Below are 19,968 nucleotides of genomic sequence, written 5' to 3' on the forward strand. Positions count from 1 at the left end.
GATTTACCCTGAAACTGTGGTTTTGTGGGTCTGGCCCCATACTATCTCGACCAACGCTCTGCGATAATCTTTGGCAGCTCACGTTCTTGATCCTGTGGGGGAACATCCCGGAGCCGCATCCGCACTGCTAGTGCAACTGCTTCCCCTTTAAGGTTACTTAATATAACTGAAGATACTATGGCAAAATTGCCCATAGGTTGCATCCTCAAGTCAATGGCTGGGGCAGCCCCATATTTATCTTGAATTTGTTTGAACACTTCCGGTAGATTGGCAAGTGTCGGTGTACCATGTGCGGTAGTATAGAGCGTGACAAATACAGTGCCCCAAGTGTTGCAGTTATCTACTGTGGGAGCCATCCCAAATGGCAAGCACATAGTTAATATTCTATGCTTATTCTGAGGTCCCGTATGGGGAAATACTGCTTCCAGTGCATTTATTTTTTGAGCTAACCAAAATGGAATCTCTTCTCCTTTGGAGGGAACCCTACCCATGATAAAATGTACAGTCACAGGATTAATGCCTGGCATTGCTGCATGTAGTTGCACCGGCGCAGCACGTGCTGGGTTTGTATTTAATGTTTGCATTACAAACTCTACTAACCATCTGTATATTGCCGTAAGCTCAGTATATAAGCGGCGGACTTCAGCTACCGTCAAGGTTTCTGCATCAGGGTGCGGCGTATATCTGGCCAATAAAGGCCAGGTAGGATCATCATTACTTAGAAGACCTAACCTAACATGTAGAATTGTATGTGGTAGGGCACATCAAGCCAATTAATATGTTCTTGATAAGATAGAGGTATTTCTAGATATGCATATGCCCTATATTGTGCAGGTATATTTGCAGGTGTATAGTGAGGAAATGTATTTGTGTTCCCATCAGCTTCTGGAAATGTGACCCAAGAAGAGAAGATTTCTGTTCTATAGGCTGAATGAGCCTCAACAACAAATGTAACAGGACCCCCCTGGGCCGACAGGCCATGTGCCAATAAATGTGGAGTAAGGGTGGTTGCACATTGACTGCAATTGCTACCTGTTGCGGGTTCGCCACGATGAATGGTAATTTTGTTCAGAGATAAGCACACCAAATGGGGATTATCGTTTAGAACTTGAACAACCTACAGCGTTAGATAGGCACTCCCTACTTAGCTGAGGAGGAAAATCCTCAACACCACAGAAGTCTTCATCTATAGTACTGAGGTGTCTTTGCATGTAGTGAGACAGAGATACTTAGGAGGACCCGAAAATTAGTGCGTGACCAAACGTTGGCGGCGCTATGTCGCGTAGGCTCTCATTATCCTAATGAGACTACTGGATTCAGGCAGCAAAATCACTTGTATTGCGGGGCACTAAGTCTAAACCCACACCAGATGACACCTGTCAGCCTAATCCGGGTATTGTTCCGGCTAGCTAGCAGTGCCTCATCTCCACCCAAGCATAGGGATGATTGGGCAACCGAGCGCATGACACAAATGACTTCCCAGGGAAATCGTGGTCACTCAGATCTCATACGTTTCTCTCAGTTAGATTAGTCCCACATATGCAATGACAATCAGAGGCAGAGTATAGTTCAATAAGGTTTTATTGAAGTAACTGCATCTTAGATAATAAAGCATATATTGCAATAACTAGGACGATGAAGCATGACAGGATTAAAATTGTGACAAGGAGAGTAAAACATAAAAATAATGCTACTGTATTGTCACTTTGGTTCTTTAGAATAGTTCCTACCTAGACTATGTTAGAGCTGCATGTTAAGCTTTAATTCTGCTCTTCAGGTTTCCCTGGGAAGACATCATCCCTCATACTTGGACATGAGGCCTGTAGTCTACATAAGCAGCTGCAACGAAGTGCTCAGCAATCAGCATACAGTTGTGGTCACCTGGCTGGAATCTCCCTCTAACATACATGGGTCAAAGTAGTATTTTTATAATAAAACAGCTGATGTTCCAAGAAAGGATCCCCATGCATGAATATATATGTTTCTGTGAACATTAGAGACAAAGCGTACCACTTTTGCCGGCAGACTATCTTACTGCAGCCTTGAGAAAGTACAGAGTGAAAGAAATGTCTTGTTTAAGTACGCAGTCCTGGCCTAGGCGAAGAACAACTAGATAGAGAAAATAAAACAAGACAGCAAATGTGGCTATTGTTAAAATAATAAAAACGAAGCTGAGTAAAATATATCTAGGTTAAAGTGCACAGCGGCAGGCCTAGTTTGCCAAAATAACGTGTGTAAAACTATAGCTAAAATGGCTACACAAGAATGTTAATGATTCAAATAATGTTAATGAAATGGAACATGACTGCCTCAATGTCACTGAACTGTGTACGAAACCCAGACCTGATATTCAGGATACTCATTTAGAAGAGTATGATCATGTTGTATTTGTTGATGGCTCCTGTTTAAGAGACAGTGAAGGTACTCTGAGAGCTGGTTATGCAGTCTGGACCCTCTTAGAAGTAGTCAAAGCTTCATGGCTTCATGGAGTCATTTCTGCCCACGTAGTTAAATTGGTTGTCCTTACAAGAGCATGCTGCATATCTGAGCTGCTTAAAGTGAGAATATTCACAGATATTTAATATGGATTTGGGGAGGTTCATGGCTTTGGGAAGTTATGGCACCAGTTTCGGACCTCTTCAGGATCACCAATTCAAAGTGGTGAAAAAATTCACAGTTTGTTCAATGCTTTGCAGTTACTTGAGAAAACTGATGTTGTGAAGTGCACCAAAAGTCAAATGATTATTTGGGCAATAGCTATGCTGACCAAATTGCCAGATGTTATGCACTCCATTGCGTCACCTTCAATAAAGAGTGGGGTGGTGAAAGTGACATTGGTGAGACAAATCAAAGCTTTTTAATGTCAATGGTTGATACCTGGGATGAAATCAAAAGATTGAAGGAAGAGGCAACAGAGGAAGAACACAGAAGCTGGTGTAAAGAAGGGTGTGTTCAAAGAGAAGAAGATGATATCTGGATTTCAGATGAAGGTAAAGTTGTGTTGCCAGGTTGTTTGTTGACTTCGATAGCTAGATATTACCATGGTCAAGTTCATCTTGGCAGAGATACAATGATTCACACATTCAAACAGATTGTACAACCTCAGATTAAGGTTGATTGCAGAAGCGGTATGCCACAGATGTGTTTCATGTCAACAAATGATCAGAGGAAAATGCAAAGTGGTTAATTTGAGCCACATAGGCAGATCTGGAGGTCCATTTAACAGAATGCAACTTGATTTTATTGAGATGCCAACTTGCAGTGGATTAAAGTATGTGTTGGTTGTTGTGTGCATGTTTTCCCACTGGATAGAGGCATATCCCACTGGTCTGAATAACAGTCTTACTATATACAAGCTGCTGCTCAGGGAACTAATACCAAGATTTGGATTTCCGGCTTCTTTGGAATCAGATTGAGGAACTCATTTTAATACTGATATCATAAAATTGCTGTGTGCAGCATTGAACATTGAGCACAAGTTGCACTGCAGTTACAGACCAGAGGAGTCTGGATTGGTGGAACAGATGAATAGAACACTGACAGCTCGATTGGCAAAAGTTTGTGCTTCTACAATGTTGAAATGGCCTAACGCATTGCCACTTGTCCTGATGAGCATGCATAGTATTCCTGACAGGAAGACAGGGCTGTCACCACACAAAATCCTTATGGGGCATGCAATAAGGTTACCAGCAGTACCTGCAAATGTACTTGTGAACATAACAGATGACTTAGTGCTGGATTATTGCAAAGGTCTGGCCGACATGTTTCGCTCTTTGTCTCATCAAGTTGAAGCAGCAACAGTCCAAACGGCTCAAAAACAGTGCCTAAGCTTGAAGGCTGAGGATGGGGTTCTTATAAAAAAGCATGTGAGGAAGACCTGTCTAGAGCCAAGGTGGAAAGGACTGTATCAAGTTATCTTGGTGACAACAACAAGTGCTGATCTTCCAAACTGGATTCATGCAAGCCACACATGCAAACCTCCTTGTCCTCTTGAAAACATAGAGTCTGATTCCCTAAGTGTGAATGCAGAAGGAGTTCAAATTAATCAAGCTGTGAGGACTCAATACGTGGCTAAAACAGAACTTGTGCAAAATGGTGAGAAGAGAAGCATTCCGAATGCAGACAAAGATGCAGGAGAGCAAAGTCAAAACCAACTGACTCCTTGCAACACAGCAAACATTGTGAAACCAGTTGCATCTGAAAAGAGAACTGTAAAAGGAGGTCAATGGCCTGCAGCTGCACATGAACTGGTTGCTGATAAACTCCCAACTATATCTGAAACAATTCAGTCAAATCAAAGTGAAGATGAAGATGGTGCTGTGAGAAAAATAAAAAGGAAAAGTGTGCCAAGTCGCAAATACTCTTTAGCTGAATGGATATATCTTGTCACAAATTAATGGGAGAATGAGTTTATGACCTCTTTTTTCGACCGTGAGAATTCAGTTAAACATTCTGGAACTTGAAATTGCATTTGAACTGAGTTTTAAAATAAGCTTGCCAATTGATCAACAAAGACATTGCACTCTAGAAGTGAACATAAGTGATCACCCGACTGTGTTTTGTTAAAGACAAGCATTTACACTATTTTGAGAACCTTCTAGTTGAAGCTTGATGAACTTTTTGAAGATCGAGGACTGTTGTAACTAGTGCAGAAACACTTCGACAAAGCGTTTTGGATATGATGTTTGATCCCTTTTGGCTTTTGAATGTTTCTCTTTTTCTTTTCTCCTCTGATTCTATAGAAGCTATGAACCCAAGAAATAGCACACACAGTAAATGTAAATATGTGTGCATTGGTTTAGTTACCGTATGTATGATTGTGTGCATTTTATTGATTGCAGGAATGAGTGTTTCCATGAAAGGAGATATTCAAAGCACAGCAACTTCAGTGCAGAGAATGACAACATCTATGCAGGATTAGCTTTATAAGGATGAGGGATTACTTCACTTAAATGCCACAAAGGGAGATTTATCTTCCAATGTTTATTATAGCTTACTGTATGAATATGTAGACACAATGAATGTGTATGATTGTTATGTGTGTACACAAATTCCTTTGTCAGTACAAGAAGAGATCACCTATCACAGTTTGCCATTGACTTATGGCATTAGTTGTAGCTTATTATTAACATGTCTGTACAATCAAAAGAACATTCAGTATTTATATTCTAACATTGATTTAGTTTTCTCCTTTGTTCTCATTAATCAGCATTTGAGCAGCATTGCAAAGGTTAAGCACATAGATATAGTAGGTGGGTTCTTTGAACCTACATTAACTTTTGCCTTTTGGCACAGCATATGCACACAGGAATAATTTAACATGTCTTCTCACAAAGGTAGAATAAGAGTTTATTAATCAAGTTGGCGACAGAAGAAAAGCAATGAAAGACAAGATAGATAAGGATATATTTTCTAGAAATAAATCAGTTCAAAACACACCTGATACACAAGGACCCTTAGTCTTAAATTAGCAACATATAGGAAAACTATGTTTATATAGCCAGCAATCAAAAACTGGCAATGAGTTTTAAGGAACAAGTGAATGCAGACATGTGTTTTTGTTTAAGAATGTATCTGATTTTCTGCTAAATGGACAAGACCCCATCTGTGCCTGGTGTATATTACATCTGTGAAAATAATGCTTATTATAAGTTACTGAAAGGTTGGTATGGCACATGCTATTTAGGAGTGTTTATTCTGAAAATCTATCAGGTAGGCAACATTGACAATCCAGCAGGGGTTGAGATACTTAAATGAGATTTAAAAGTGGAGAGAGTAGTTCAGAGGTAACTGGAGATATTTTTGGAGCTTTTATTCCACCAGTAGTTGTGATCTTGAATGACATAAAGATCAGGAAGTTATCAACGATTGTAGATAAGATGTCAACTGATTTTTCAGGTACAATGCTCCTAATGTATATGGAAATGGTTGCGGTAAGATCAATGGTTTTGCAGAACCGCCTTGCGTTAGACATTCTTGTAACAAAAGAAGGCGGAGTCTGTCAAGTTTGAAAGATACAGCACTACTGCACATACAAACCAGATACCAGGAAGGCGGTAAGGAGGTATCTTTCTAACCTGATGAGTCTGAAAAATGACTTGAATGACCTAAAACAGATCAATGTTTTGGAGACAATAGGTGAAGGATTCTCAAAAGTAGGATTTTGGGTTGGAAGTCTGGGAAATTAATTTGTGAGAATGATCCTAAAACCTTTATTGATTGAGACAGTGTGCATAATTTGTGCACTTGGATTTTACAAGGCTTACAATTCCTGGAAAAGACAAAGAGTACTGAATTAACAGAGGCGGGAAGATATGGAAATGGAGAATGAGAAACAGATATTACTAGATCATGGAGAGAATTCACAATTATCACAGACCTAGAACTATGCGTTATCAGACTACAAGATTAAAATTTGTCTCATTGTAAATGAGAACTTTTTTGTGAGGCATACATTACTGTCAGAGGAAGGACTGACAGAGATAACATTTTACTAATACATTAGTGGTATAAAGATTATCACATGGTCACACACAAACTTTTTTCAAAAGCCTAACAGAGAAATTAACATGGAAATGTAAAATGTGCACATTTGAAATATCGTGCACAATGTGGCCTCCATTTGTATCTACATCACATTTTAACATGAAGGGATTGTGCACTTATATTTGAGTGAATTACTGATAAGAATTAACTTTGAAAGTATTATTTTTAAGAAAAACAGTGGAAATGAAGCATATTATGAATATTTATTGAACATGAAATAATCATACTTAGGGGCTCATTATGAACCCGGTGGTTCAGACAACCATGCCGGTGGCGGCAGAAAAGGACGCCACCGGCATGGCAGTCTGAAGTGCCATATAATAAACACAGGGAGGGCCGCCTGTGGCGCCACTCCGCCACCACCAGGCTACCTCCGAGAGGCAATCTGAGGATGGCGGATTACATTATCCGACAGGGCAGCACTGCAAGCAGAGCTCCCCTCCGGATAATGAACACTGTTTCCCCCAGCCTTTCCCTGGTGGGTTCCCCCACCAGGGAAAGGCTGGCAAAAGGGGTACTCTGGGGCCCCTCTGGGGGCACCTGCACTGCCCATGCACTTAGCATGGGCAGTGCAGGGGCCCCCGTGCAGTGCCCCGTTGTGCAGTTCACTGCCAGATTTCCGAGCTGTGATATGCACGACGGGTGCTGAGGCACCCGCCGCACTGCGGCATTGACCATGGCTCCATGGAGCCGTCTGCAATGTCCCGGCCCTGCATTCTGCTGGGTCTGCTGGCGGAAACTCTGGGCTGGGTCTCACGGGGGCTGGCAGTCTATGGAAAGACCGCCAGAATGAACACGGCGGGGTTTCCCGCCGTGTTCATAATGAGCCCCTTAGTCTGAGTTAAAAGAAATTTGTTAACGTGAGTTACATGTGTGCATAAAAAAATGCATGTATTAAATTGTTCTAATATGTTGTAAATAATCTTTGCAATTAAATAATTTTGCCTTGCTTATTTGATTCAAATCATAAGGTGTGCAGTAGGGTTTATGTGTATTAATGGTATTAATGTGCATTTACGTTTTCTTAGCTAGACTAGACTTAAAGAGTCCTTCTTGCAGCAGTAGAGGAAAATTACTTGTTTATTCTGTTCCTTCTGACCTCAATTAATTTCCTAGGTTGCTGATGTGATGTTGAGTGTCCTATTATACTGAAGACCGAGAACGTGTTTCAGTGTTAACTATGTAACAATATTTGTTCTGGCTGTCGAACAAGACAGGAAGCCTTATTAATTTCATGTGAGAATTGTTCAGCTCATGCTGTGACCTGCAAGAAAGGATCCAGAAGTAACAATCAACTAGAAAATGTAGTATTTTGTGCAGAACTGTATGAATTCATTTAGATGACCATGTGCTTTCTGTGGGAAAATCCAGAATAGCTGCAAGCTTGATGGTGTCAGCAGTTACAATTGGATGCTGAATTTTGTAAGATGTGCCTACCTTGAAGACCAATTGAAAAACTCATGGACATTTCTGATTAGTGAAAGACTTTTGAAAGTTTAGTCAGTCTACTCCTGCTTTGAGTCTGATGCTGTCTGCAGAAGCCTGAGAGCTCTTCTTGGGTGTTCATGCTATCAACTCCTATTCCTCTCCAAAACTTCTGCCATATTTAGTCTTTATGTTATGAGTTTCCGTTAGTTCTAATTACCCATTTCTTATGCTGTTTAGTTCTAATTTGCCCAACTTAATTCTGAGCTCCTGACTTATCCTATGTGCAGCCTGTGTTCTGTACTGTCCTGATGCTGCTGTCTACTGATGTCGCGAGAAGGTGAACCCTCTGCTTGATTAAACTTTCCTGTCTGCTGTCTCATGAGGAGAGGTAGAACTAAATTTGGTTTCCTGTTTCCTTTACAGCTTAGATAATTACGGCTGCATATGTTTATAGTGAGTTACCCTAGCTAGATTATTTTCCCAAATTATTTTTGTCTTTTTCTTTTGTATGCACGCATGTGTTAGCCCGTTCCCACACATGCAAATCCAAATTTGTGTTAGAGATAGGGATGGCCCAGCTCTGAAACTGACTGTTATTAACTGAATTTTATGATTTACTGATGTAATCATCATCTGCTTTGAAATTTGAAATTAATGTGCATATTGTAGTTTTACTAATTTATGTTATTCTTTTGGAGTGTCTAACAGTATTGAGGTTTAGCCGACTCAATTATTTTAGACATTTTGGCAAGCCTATGGTTTTCATGTATGTCTAAAACTTAGTTTTGCCACCATATATATGACATTGATTTTGTGATTGGAAAAAAACTTTGAAACTTAATTCAGTTTGGAGTTTGATTTAGTGTTTAAATTGTTTATTGTGTCTAGAATTGTTTATGGTTTATATGTTATTGATTTGTGTTGAATTAGTCTGATTACCACACTCCTCAATGAGTCTAAAGATCTAGTCGACTTCTAGTGGTGGGATAAGGTATAGTGTCTCACCAGAGCGCCTGTGGTTTCTGAACCTGAGGTAGGAAGAAGACCTCAGCGGGCGCGCCAGCACCCATCTGAGGATGCCCAGCAGCCACACACAGCATCACTTGTTATTTCCCCTAACTAAAAAGTGCTTTAGCAGCCTACAATGCCTTTGGGCCTTTCATATTACCACATAATACAGATGAAAATAGGTAAGCATCTTCTTAGGCCTAATAGATTGTGCTGAGTCTCCTGCCTAAGCCTTACACAGCTCCAGTCTCTGAAAACAAAACGTGCTACTCGTGATCCGGCTAGGGAATCATGTCAAACCGACCTTGGAGAACATCCCATCTTGTTTCTATAGGGCGTGTCAATCCAGGTAATTTCTGGGCTATCCTACCACATGCTCCGTACACGCTCCTTCCAGCTTTGAAGGGACCAGTCACTCTGAAAGATGTCATTTTCCAGTGACTTTTGCTAAAGTTTATGTGTAGTTCTCTGTCTTATTTTACAATTCCTTTTTTCTGTTTATTGTATATTGAACAAAGTCACAAAGACATGTAAGTGATGTAGCACATGGATAAAAGTAAAAAATTCTAATATGTTTTTTTTTTCACAGCTTCACAGAATCGAGCTCTATGGTGGGATGGAGATAAAACAGTCATGGCAGGATCAGAAACCACAATACGTTGCTTCTACGATAAAAATCGTTTTGCATATGCAGAGAAATACTGGTGTGCTGGGGAGTCCCGAAGAACATGTGATGTTTTAGGTGACACACGTGGTTTTATAAAAGAAAAATACGCGACTCTGCTAACTTTAAAAGACAACGCATTTGGAACTTTATTCATCACTTTGCAACAGCCTTCATTGGAAGATTCAGGAACGTATTGGTGTGGAATAGAACGACCTTATGCGGATATCATGACATCAATGAAGCTGAAAGTAAAAGAAGGTATGACTCTTGAGCAAATAAGAAATGCACCAATTTCCATTAACGATTTAAAATCTTTACTAATAACCATTTGCAGAGTGAGTATTTCTTCAAAGTTTGTTGGTGCTTTCTTGTGTCTTGCAGTAAATTCATTCAAACCAAATACACAAATACTTGTATGTAGGCATACAGGAACTCACTCAAAAAGGACATCTTAAAAATGTCTTAAAAGAATTGCTTGCAACATATGCAGCACACTCACGAGGGTGATGGGCAGCAAAGTAAAACAGAGTCAAAATTGGTACTGCTGGGGCTGATGGACGAATGGAGAGGCCGACGTCACACGAGACTTCTAGGGACAGATCTACAAGAAACTGGTGCAACGCAATGCTGCGGCAGAATTTGCAGCGCTGCACTGCGCCAGTTTTGAAACACAGGGATGCTCCGTATTTATAAGAATACAGTGCACCCTTGTGTTTCTCCTTGCACCAGCGCTAAATTAAGCAGTCTTCTCCAACACAGGCGTCCTTGCACCATAGTGTAAGGGTGTCTGCATTGAGGAGAGAGATTGTTTATGTGTAGGTGTCTCTTACTGCACATAGACGATCTACAATAGCGATTTGGCACATCTATATATGCTGCAGCATGCAGCACACATAGTCAAATGGGCATTTGTGAACGATTATGTGCAGAAAGGGACACCTTCCTGGACATAAATAACTATTCATGGCCTTTTGCTCTTTGTATGTGGAAAAAACAAAAAAAAGGAGGAAAAATAAAAGTATTCCTTCTCGTTGTGCCATGCTAACGTCACCACTGGGCTGGCGTTAATTTGTGGCGCTGCCATAGGTTTACGCCTTCTAGTAAATCTGTGGCAGCATCAAAAGCAATGGATGTTGCAATGGAATGGCCATAGCAACACCCATTGCATGTGCCTCTGATGCAGAAAACTACGCCAGAGGGTCCACATTTACAAGGCGGCATTAAGGCACAAAAAGTAGCTTAGCACCAACTGGTAAATGTGGTGCACCGCACAACGCCACTGGAGCATCACTAAAAGTGACGCTCCGGTGGCACTAGGGCCTTATAAATCTGTCCCCTCTTGACAATTGGCTTCCTCATTCCCATAAGGGATGTGGCACAATACTGGAGGTCTGCACAGGCACCACCCTTACCTGAATGGACACGTGGGATGGACTACTGCACCATAGTAAAATAATTTGTATACCAATCTCATGGCTGTCCGGAGAAACGCTGGAGGATCTGTGGGATTGAATGATTTACTCAGAGAATTTGAATGTACAGAACTGATATTTATGAAGTTTATGCATGCTTGGGTTACTCATCAGAGTGGGCATCAAGGGATGTAATGCTGCAGTGTTTTATTGTGTATCTGACTTACATCACATGGGCTGAAAACCTAATAAAACAGTTGTAAAAAATAATTGCATGATCTTACTCTTGAAGTGCACTTTTTAAGAAGTTAAACATTTCAAGCTGTCCCTTGAGATTTCTGATGTTAGAGGGATAGTTATGTTATGTTTTGAAGACTTGAGCAGCACTTATGTCACCTAGGGATATCCTGATGCCAAGACTGATACTGGCATCTGGCACTTACGCTTACAAGCGCCTAATGGAAAAGCCAGATCTTCAGTATTTTGCAAAATTATACAAGGGAGGTAGGGGGTATAATGTGCAACAGGTTTGGGAGCCAGAAATAAAAAGAGCAACCTCTGGCTCTTTGGAAGCAAAGATGGACTCCACACCTCACAAAGGTCATTTTCGGTTCCTGTCTTTCTATGCAATAAGAGACGGTGCAATATTTTTCAAAGTTTTCGTTTTTATTTGCCTCACTCTCCCATTTTAGATCTCTCTTGGCTTTGTCTGTTGGATGCATTACATGCAGCTGCAGGCCTTCTCCACAAGGGCCATGTTAGGGCGTTTTCATCCTTCGTAGGAATCAAATGCTTCACCGAGGTTGATGGACTTTTTGACCAAAGAAGAAGTGTGTTGAACTATACACAAATTTACATCAACATCACCCTAACAATTTAGACACCATGACCAATGTGGCCACGGAAGGAACTCCAATCAGGAATAAAGTTCAAAGCTTTATTTTACAACCACAAAGTTAGTGTCATACAGACAATGCGCAAAATCAAAATATTGTAAAGATACATAGTCACAATTTAAATCTGCCATGCTAATTTGTAAGGAAATGGCTCCCTGTTGCAATTACCCCCCACGTTTTGCCTGATACTGATGCTGACTTGACTGAGAAGTGTGCTGGGACCCTGCTAACCAGGCCCCAGCACCAGTGTTCTTTCACCTAAAATGTACCATTGACTCCACAATTGGCACAGCCCTGGCACCCAGGTAAGTCCCTTGTAACTGGTACCCCTGGTACCAAGGGCCCTGATGCCAGGGAAGGTCTCTAAGGGCTGCAGCATGTCTTATGTCACCCTAGGGACCCCTCACTCAGCACAGACACACTGCTTGCCAGCTTGTGTGTGCTGGTGGGGAGAAAATGACTAAGTCGACATGGCATTCCCCTCAGGGTGCCATGCCAACCTCACATTGCCTATGGCATAGGTAAGTCATCCCTCTAACAGGCATTACAGCCCTAAGGCAGGGTGCACTATACCACGGGTGAGGGCATAGGTGCATGAGCACTATGCCCCTACAGTCTCTAAGCAAAACCTTAGACATTGTAAGTGCAGGGTAGCCATAAGAGTATATGGTCTGGGAGTCTGTCAAAAACGAACTCCACAGCTCCATAATGGCTACACTGAATACTGGGAAGTTTAGTATCAAACTTCTCAGAATAATAAACCCACACTGATGCCAGTGTTGGATTTATTAAAAAATGCACACAGAGGGCATCTTAGAGATGCCCCCTGTATTTTACCCAATTGTTCAGTGCAGGACTGACTGTTCTGTGCCAGCCTGCTGCTGAGAGACGAGTTTCTGACCCCATGTGGTGAGGGCCTTTGTGCTCTCTGAGGACAGAAACAAAAGCCTGCTCTTGGTGGAGGTGCTTCACACCTCCCCCCTGCAGGGACTGTAACACCTAGCAGTGACCCTCAAAGGCTCAGGCTTTGTGTTACAATGCCCAGGGCACTCCAGCTAGTGGAGATTCCCGCCCCCTGGACACAGTCCCCACTTTTGGCAGCAAGTCCAGGAGAGAAAATGAGAAAAACAAGGAGGAGTCACTGGCCAGTCAGGACAGCCCCTAAGGTGTCCTGAGCTGAGGTGACTCTGACTTTTAGAAATCCTCCATCTTGCAGATGGAGGATTCCCCCAATAGGGATAGGAATGTGCCCCCCTCCCCTCAGGGAGGAGGCACAAAGAGGGTGTAGCCACTCTCAGGGCTAGTAGCCATTGGCTACTAACCCCCCAGACCTAAAAACACCCCTAAATCTAGTATTTAGGGGCTCCCAGAACACAGCAAGATAGATTCCTGCAACCTAAGAAGAAGAGGACTGCTGAACTGAAAAACCTGCAGAGAAGACGGAGACACCAACTGCTTTGGCCCCAGCTCTACTGGCCTGTCTCCCCCTTCTAAAGACACTGCCCAGCGACGAGTTCCCAGGATCCAGCAACCTCTGAAACCTCAGAGGACTACCCTACATCTAGAAGGACCAAGAACTCCCGAGGATAGCGGCTCTGTTCCCCAAAGACTGCAACTTTGCAACAAAGAAGCAACTTTAAAACAACACACGTTTCCTGCCGGAAGCGTGAGACTTTGCACTATGCACCCGACGCCCCCGGCTCGACTTGTGGAGAACAAACACCACAGGGAGGACTCCCCGGCGACTACGAGACCGTGAGTAGCCAGAGTTGACCCCCCTGACCCCCCACAGCGACGCCTGCAGAGGGAATGCCGAGGCTCCCCCTGACCGCGACTGCCTGCTTCAAAGACCCAACGCCTGGTAAAGACACTGCACCCGCAGCCTCCAGGACCTGAAGGATCCGACCTCCAGTGCAGGAGCGACCCCCAGGTGGCCCTCTCCCTTGCCCAGGTGGTGGCTACCCTGAGGAGCCCCCCCCTTGCCTGCCTGCATCGCTGAAGAGACCCCTTGGTCTCCCATTGAATCCTATTGTGAACCCGACGCTTGTTTGCACACTGCACCCGGCCGCCCCTGTGCCGCTGAGGGTGTACTTTCTGTGCTGACTTGTGTCCCCCCTGGTGCTCTACAAAACCCCCCTGGTCTGCCCTCCGAAGACGCGGGTACTTACCTGCTGGAAGACTGGAACCGGGGCACCCCCTTGTCTATTGAAGCCTATGCGTTTTGGGCACCACTTTGACCTCTGCACCCGACCGGCCCTGAGCTGCTGGTGTGGTAACTTTGGGGTTGCTCTGAACCCCCAACGGTGGGCTACCTTGGACCCAAACTTGAACCCCGTAGGTGGTTTACTTATCTGCAAAAACTAACAAACACTTATCTCCCCAGGAACTGTTGAAAATTGCATTGTGTCTAGTTTTAAAATAGCTATATGTCATTTATGTGAAAACTGTATATGCTATTTTGCTAATTCAAAGTTCCTAAAGTTCCTACATGAAATACCTTTCATTTGAAGTATTACTTGTAAATCTTGAACCTGTGGTTCTTAAAATAAACTAAGAAAAAATATTTTTCTATACAAAAACCTATTGGCCTGGAATTGTCTCTGAGTGTGTGTTCCTCATTTATTGCCTGTGTATGTACAACAAATGCTTAACACTGCTCCTCTGATAAGCCTACTGCTCGACCACACTACCACAAAATAAAGCATTAGAATTATCTCTTTTTGCCACTATCTTACCTCTAAGGGGAACCCTTGGACTCTGTGCATACTATTCCTTACTTTGAAATAGTGCATTCAGAACCAACTTCCTACATAATTCCAGTAAAATACCACTTTCATCACTCCACCATCAGATTTGCTGACTGAACACAATCCCCAAAACAAGACAGCCACAGAAGTGTAATGAGAGAAATGAACTAGAAGGGTCACCCAAACATTTCAAGAGTGTTCAAACAGTCATAGTGTAATAAGGTTGTCAAGTTGGCCTGAATCATGGTCATAATTGCAATAAGGAGAGATTAATAAAACATATACAATTATCATACAGTATAATCCCAATATAAACCTTTATCATAAATAAATGTTTGGCATTTGACTGCAATGCTCAGAAAAGCCCCTAGAAGACACCACAATGAAAATACAACGTGTAGGCAACGTGGCCATGTTACCATATAGTTAGCCCCCAGAGGGTATAACCACATGAAAAGAAAATGACTGAAAGTACTGCAGTGTAACCATATACCTAGCCGCTAGAGGGTCTAGTGAATTATACATTTTCTGGGCTAGCAGGCCTACTGCAATGATATTACAAACAAGACCCTTTAAACAGAAACTACTCTCAGCTGTAAAACAACATTTCCAGCCATGAGAGAGGTTAAAAAGACACTGAATGGAGGGAGGGGTTATTATTTGGGTGTTTCCACTAACCTAATATGGGGACCCAAAGATGATCATGGGGCGACCAAGTGCAGCAAATATTGTAGTATGTTGACTATAATGCTCAGAACAGCCCCTAGAGAACACCACAATAAAAATATAATTTGTACAAAACATGTTCATGCAACCATATAATTAGCCCGTAAAGGGCATCACCACATAAATATAAAATGACACAAAGAAATACAAGACAACCACAAATTTAGCCCCTATAGGGCACAGTGCCTTCCACATTTTCAGGTCTAGAAGGTCTACCACAATACTAAGGCCCTTAGAACACAAACAACTCTCAGCTGTAAAACAAAAGTTCCAACTATGAGAAAACTTAAAAAGGGACTGAATGGTCGGAGAGGTTATTATTTTGGGGTGCCTACTAACTTAGTGTGGCGTCCTAGAGATGACACAAACAGAAAGAGTGCGTCAGGCTGAACGTTTTGGTTGTGGTCCCATTGTCCTAGGACCACCAAAGGCTGAGTTATGGGCACACATGTTTTGAAAAAGAATGCTTGCGAAGCATTATGGGGTGCAATGAATATTGGAGTATCGGCTCTCCCACTGTGCCAGGAGAGCCATTACAGATTTCTGTGTTTTTAGCAAAGCATTTATCAATTATAAATTTTTTGAGGAAAGATATTGAGCATGAAGGGGAGAGCCAAAGGAAATGACTCTGATTTGTTAACAATGTAAACAATGTGACTAGTGCTCCAATACCACAGAAGGAGTTTGCGTTGTTGGCGCTTTTGGCGCTGAGCTCTGTGAGGGCCATGGCTGCCATGGAGAATGAAGGGGAGATAGTTCACCCACACTGAAGTATGTTGGCAATTGTGCAATTACCCATGTAACAGGGTCAGTTTGCAAGGAGGTAGATAATCACCCCAAGGCTTGACAAACATAAAGCAATTACCAATGACATCAAGGGATTTTTGGAAGGCAAGCCCACAAATGAGTGAAAATGATGGGCGTGAGGTGGACGTGGTTAAAAGCCCACAATACTTATAACAGGTCAAAACACTAGTATGCTCGACCTAAAAAGGGATGTCAAGGGTGTAAGGAAATGCCTCCTTGGCATGGTTACCCCCTGACTTTTTGCCTTTGCTGATGCTAAGTTATGACTTGAAAGTGTGCTGGGACCCTGCTAACCAGGGCCCAGCACCAGTGTTCTTTCCCTAAACTGTACCTTTGTCTCCACAATTGGCACAACCCTGGCACTCAGGTAAGTCCCTTGTAACTGGTACCCCTGTACCAAGGGCCCTGATGCCAGGGAAGGTCTCCAAGGGCTGCAGCATGTCTTATGCCACCCTAGGGACCCCTCACTCAGCACATGCTCACTGCTTCACAGCTTGTGTGTGCTGGTGGGGAGAAAATGACTAAGTCGACATGGCACTCCCCTCAGAGTGCCATGCCAACCTCACACTGCCTGTGGCATAGGTAAGTCACCCCTTTAGCAGGCCTTACAGCCCTAAGGCAGGGTGCACTATACCACAGGTGAGGGCATAGGTGCATGAGCACTATGCCCCTACAATGTCTAAGCAAAACCTTAGACATTGTAAGTGCAGGGTAGCCATAAGAGTATATGGTCTGGGAGTTTGTCAAACATGAACTCCACAATACCATAATGGCTACACTGAAAACTGGGAAGTTTGGTATCAAACTTCTCAGCACAATAAATGCACACTGATGCCAGTGTGCAATTTATTGTAAAATACACCCAGAGGGCATCTTAGAGATGCCCCCTAAAAACATACCCGACTTCCAGTGTAGGCTGACTAGTTCCTGCCAGCCTGCCACACACCAGACATGTTGCTGGCCACATGGGGAGAGTGCCTTTGTCACTCTGTGGCCAGGAACAAAGCCTGTACTGGGTGGAGGTGCTTCTCACCTCCCCCTGCAGGAACTGTAACACCTGGCGGTGAGCCTCAAAGGCTCACTCCTTTTGTTACAGCGCCCCAGGGCATCCCAGCTAGTGGAGATGCCCGCCCGTCCGGCCACTGCCCCCACTTTTGCTGGGAAGGCTGGATGAGATAATGAGAAAAACAAGTCACCCACCAGTCAGGACAGCCCCTAAGGTGTCCTGAGCTGAGGTGAGACCTTACTTTTAGAAATCCTCCATCTTGTGGATGGAGGATTCCCCCAATAGGATTAGGGATGTGCCCCCTCCCCACAGGGAGGTGGCACAAAGAGGGTGTAGCCACCCTCAAGGACAGTAGCCATTGGCTACCTCCCTCCCAGACCTAAACACACCCCTAGATTCAGTATTTAGGGGCCCCCAGAGCCTAGGAAACTAGATTCATGCAACCTTAACCAGAATAAGGACTGCTGACCTGAAGCCCTGCAGTGAAGACGGAGACGACAACTGCTTTGGCCCCAGCCCTACCGGCCTGTCTCACAAACGTTGAAAAAAATTGCAACAGCGACGCATCCAACAGGGACCAGCGACCTCTGAAGCCTCAGAGGACTGCCCTGCAACCAAGGACCCAGAAACTCCTGTGAACAGTGGCCCTGTTCAACCATCTGCAACTTTCTTGCAACAAAGAAACAACTTTAAAAACTTCACGTTTCCTGCCGGAAGCGTGAGACTTTGCACCTGATGCCCCCGGCTCGACCTGCGGAAAACCAACACCTCAGGGAGGACTCCCCGGTGACTGCGAGCCGGTCAGTAACTAGAGACGACCCCCCTGACCCCCACACCGACACCTGCAGAGGAAATCCAGAGGCTCCCCCTGGCTGCGACTACCTGTAACAAGGGACCCAACGCCTGGAACCAACACTGCACCCGCAGACCCCAGGACCTGAAGGAACCGAACTCCAGTGCAGGAGTGACCCCCAGGTGACCCTCTGCCTAGCCCAGGTGGTGGCTACCCTGAGACACTCCCCGTGCCTGCCTGCATCATTAAAGAGACCCCCGGGTCTCCCCATTACTTCCTATACAAAACCCGACGCCTGTTAGCACTCTGCACCCCGCCGCCCCTGTGCCGCTGAGGGTGTACTTTCTGTGCCTGCTTGTGTCCCCCCCGGTGCCCTACAAAAACCCCCCTGGTCTGCCCCCCGAGGACACGGGTACGTACCTGCTGGCAGACTGGAACCGGGGCACCCCTGTTCTCCATTGAAGCCTATGTGTTTTGGGCACCTCTTTGACCTCTTCATCTGACCAGCCCTGAGCTGCTGGTGTGGTAACTTTGGGGTTGCCTTGAACCCCCAATGGGGGGCTACCTTGGACCCAACTTTGAACCCTGTAAGTGTTTTACTTACCTGTGAACTTAACGTTTACTTACCTCCCCCAGGAACTGTTGATTTTTGCACTGTGTCCACTTTTAAAATAGCTTATTGCCATTTTGCCAAAACTGTACATGCTATTGTGATTATTCAAAGTTCCTAAAGTACCTAAGTGAAATACCTTTCATTTGAAGTATTATTTGTAAATCGTGAACCTGTGGTTCTTAAAATAAACTAAGAAAATATATTTTTCTATATAAAAACCTATTGGCCTGGAGTAAGTCTTTGAGTGTGTGTTCCTCATTTATTGCCTGTGTGTGTACAACAACTGTTTAACGCTACCCTCTGATAAGCCTACTGCTCGACCACACTACCACAAAATAGAGCAATAGAATTATCTCTTTTTGCCACTAACTTACCTCTAAGACGAACCCTTGGACTCTGTGCACACTATTTCTTACTTTGAAATAGTAGATACAGAGCCAGCTTCCTACAAAGGGACATACCAATCAGTTGAGAGAGATATACCTGACCACAAGAAATCACTTTTAACATGTGTGTCAGTGCAACTTTCTATGTTAGGATGTCAAACATGAGGCATGATTAGTCACCTTCTGACGTCTTGGCCACTAAAAACATTACTAAAATTTACGCTCCAACAGTTGCTGCTTTGTCGACAATCTACGCTGTCACAAAAGGACACACTCTCATTTCAATGAGACAACTAAAAGACTGATGTCTTTTCCCAGTAAGGTTTGCTGTAATTCTCCATTCTCTTGAGATTACAATAATAAATGTAATAATAGTTTCTGCTCTTCTCCATTTCTATCTCTTCTCTCACCTGTCTATTTGTAGCTCCTTTCTTTTTCCACATTTTGTACAGTTTGTGTAATCCAAGTGCAACTAAAGCACACAAAGCCACATCTAACACTGGTTTCAAGGTCATTCCCAGTACTCCTTTTCCCAAGTTTCCAAACCATTTTCCAAAGACTGAAAAAACATTGCCTATTGCTTCACATGCACCGGTGGCTGTCAGTTCTTTCAGGTAATTTTTCAGGTTAGTGGTGTTAGAGATAAACTTCCTTATCTCCTTACTATTATCTGGGATGCAAGTGCAACAGTGTTGGGCATGTAAAACTTTAAAGACTCCGCCCTCCTTTGTGTGTAAGATGTCTAACGCAAGACAATTTTGTAAAACCATTGATCTAACAGCAAACATCTCTACTGTATATCCATTAATAACATAATCAGTAGATAGCTTATCTACTATTGTTGAGAATTTTCTAATCATGATATCATGCAAGATTACTCCAACTGATGGAATATCCGCTGCTCTAGTTCCTCTCCTGTCTCTGGAACTCAGT

General features: G+C 43.4%; 1 protein-coding gene across 1 annotated transcript in view; it reads left to right on the forward strand.

The window, feature by feature from the left end:
• Positions 1 to 19,968, forward strand: part of LOC138299964 (polymeric immunoglobulin receptor-like) — a 309,847-nt gene that overhangs the window by 52,899 nt on the left and 236,980 nt on the right. Inside the window, exon 2 of the mRNA XM_069238711.1 lies at positions 9,572 to 9,907. Within this exon, the coding sequence (XP_069094812.1) occupies positions 9,572 to 9,907 (336 nt within the window). The remainder of the gene's footprint in view (positions 1 to 9,571; positions 9,908 to 19,968) is intronic.

Source organism: Pleurodeles waltl, chromosome 6 (assembly GCF_031143425.1).
Source record: "Pleurodeles waltl isolate 20211129_DDA chromosome 6, aPleWal1.hap1.20221129, whole genome shotgun sequence".
Classification (NCBI taxonomy): Eukaryota; Metazoa; Chordata; class Amphibia; order Caudata; family Salamandridae; genus Pleurodeles; species Pleurodeles waltl.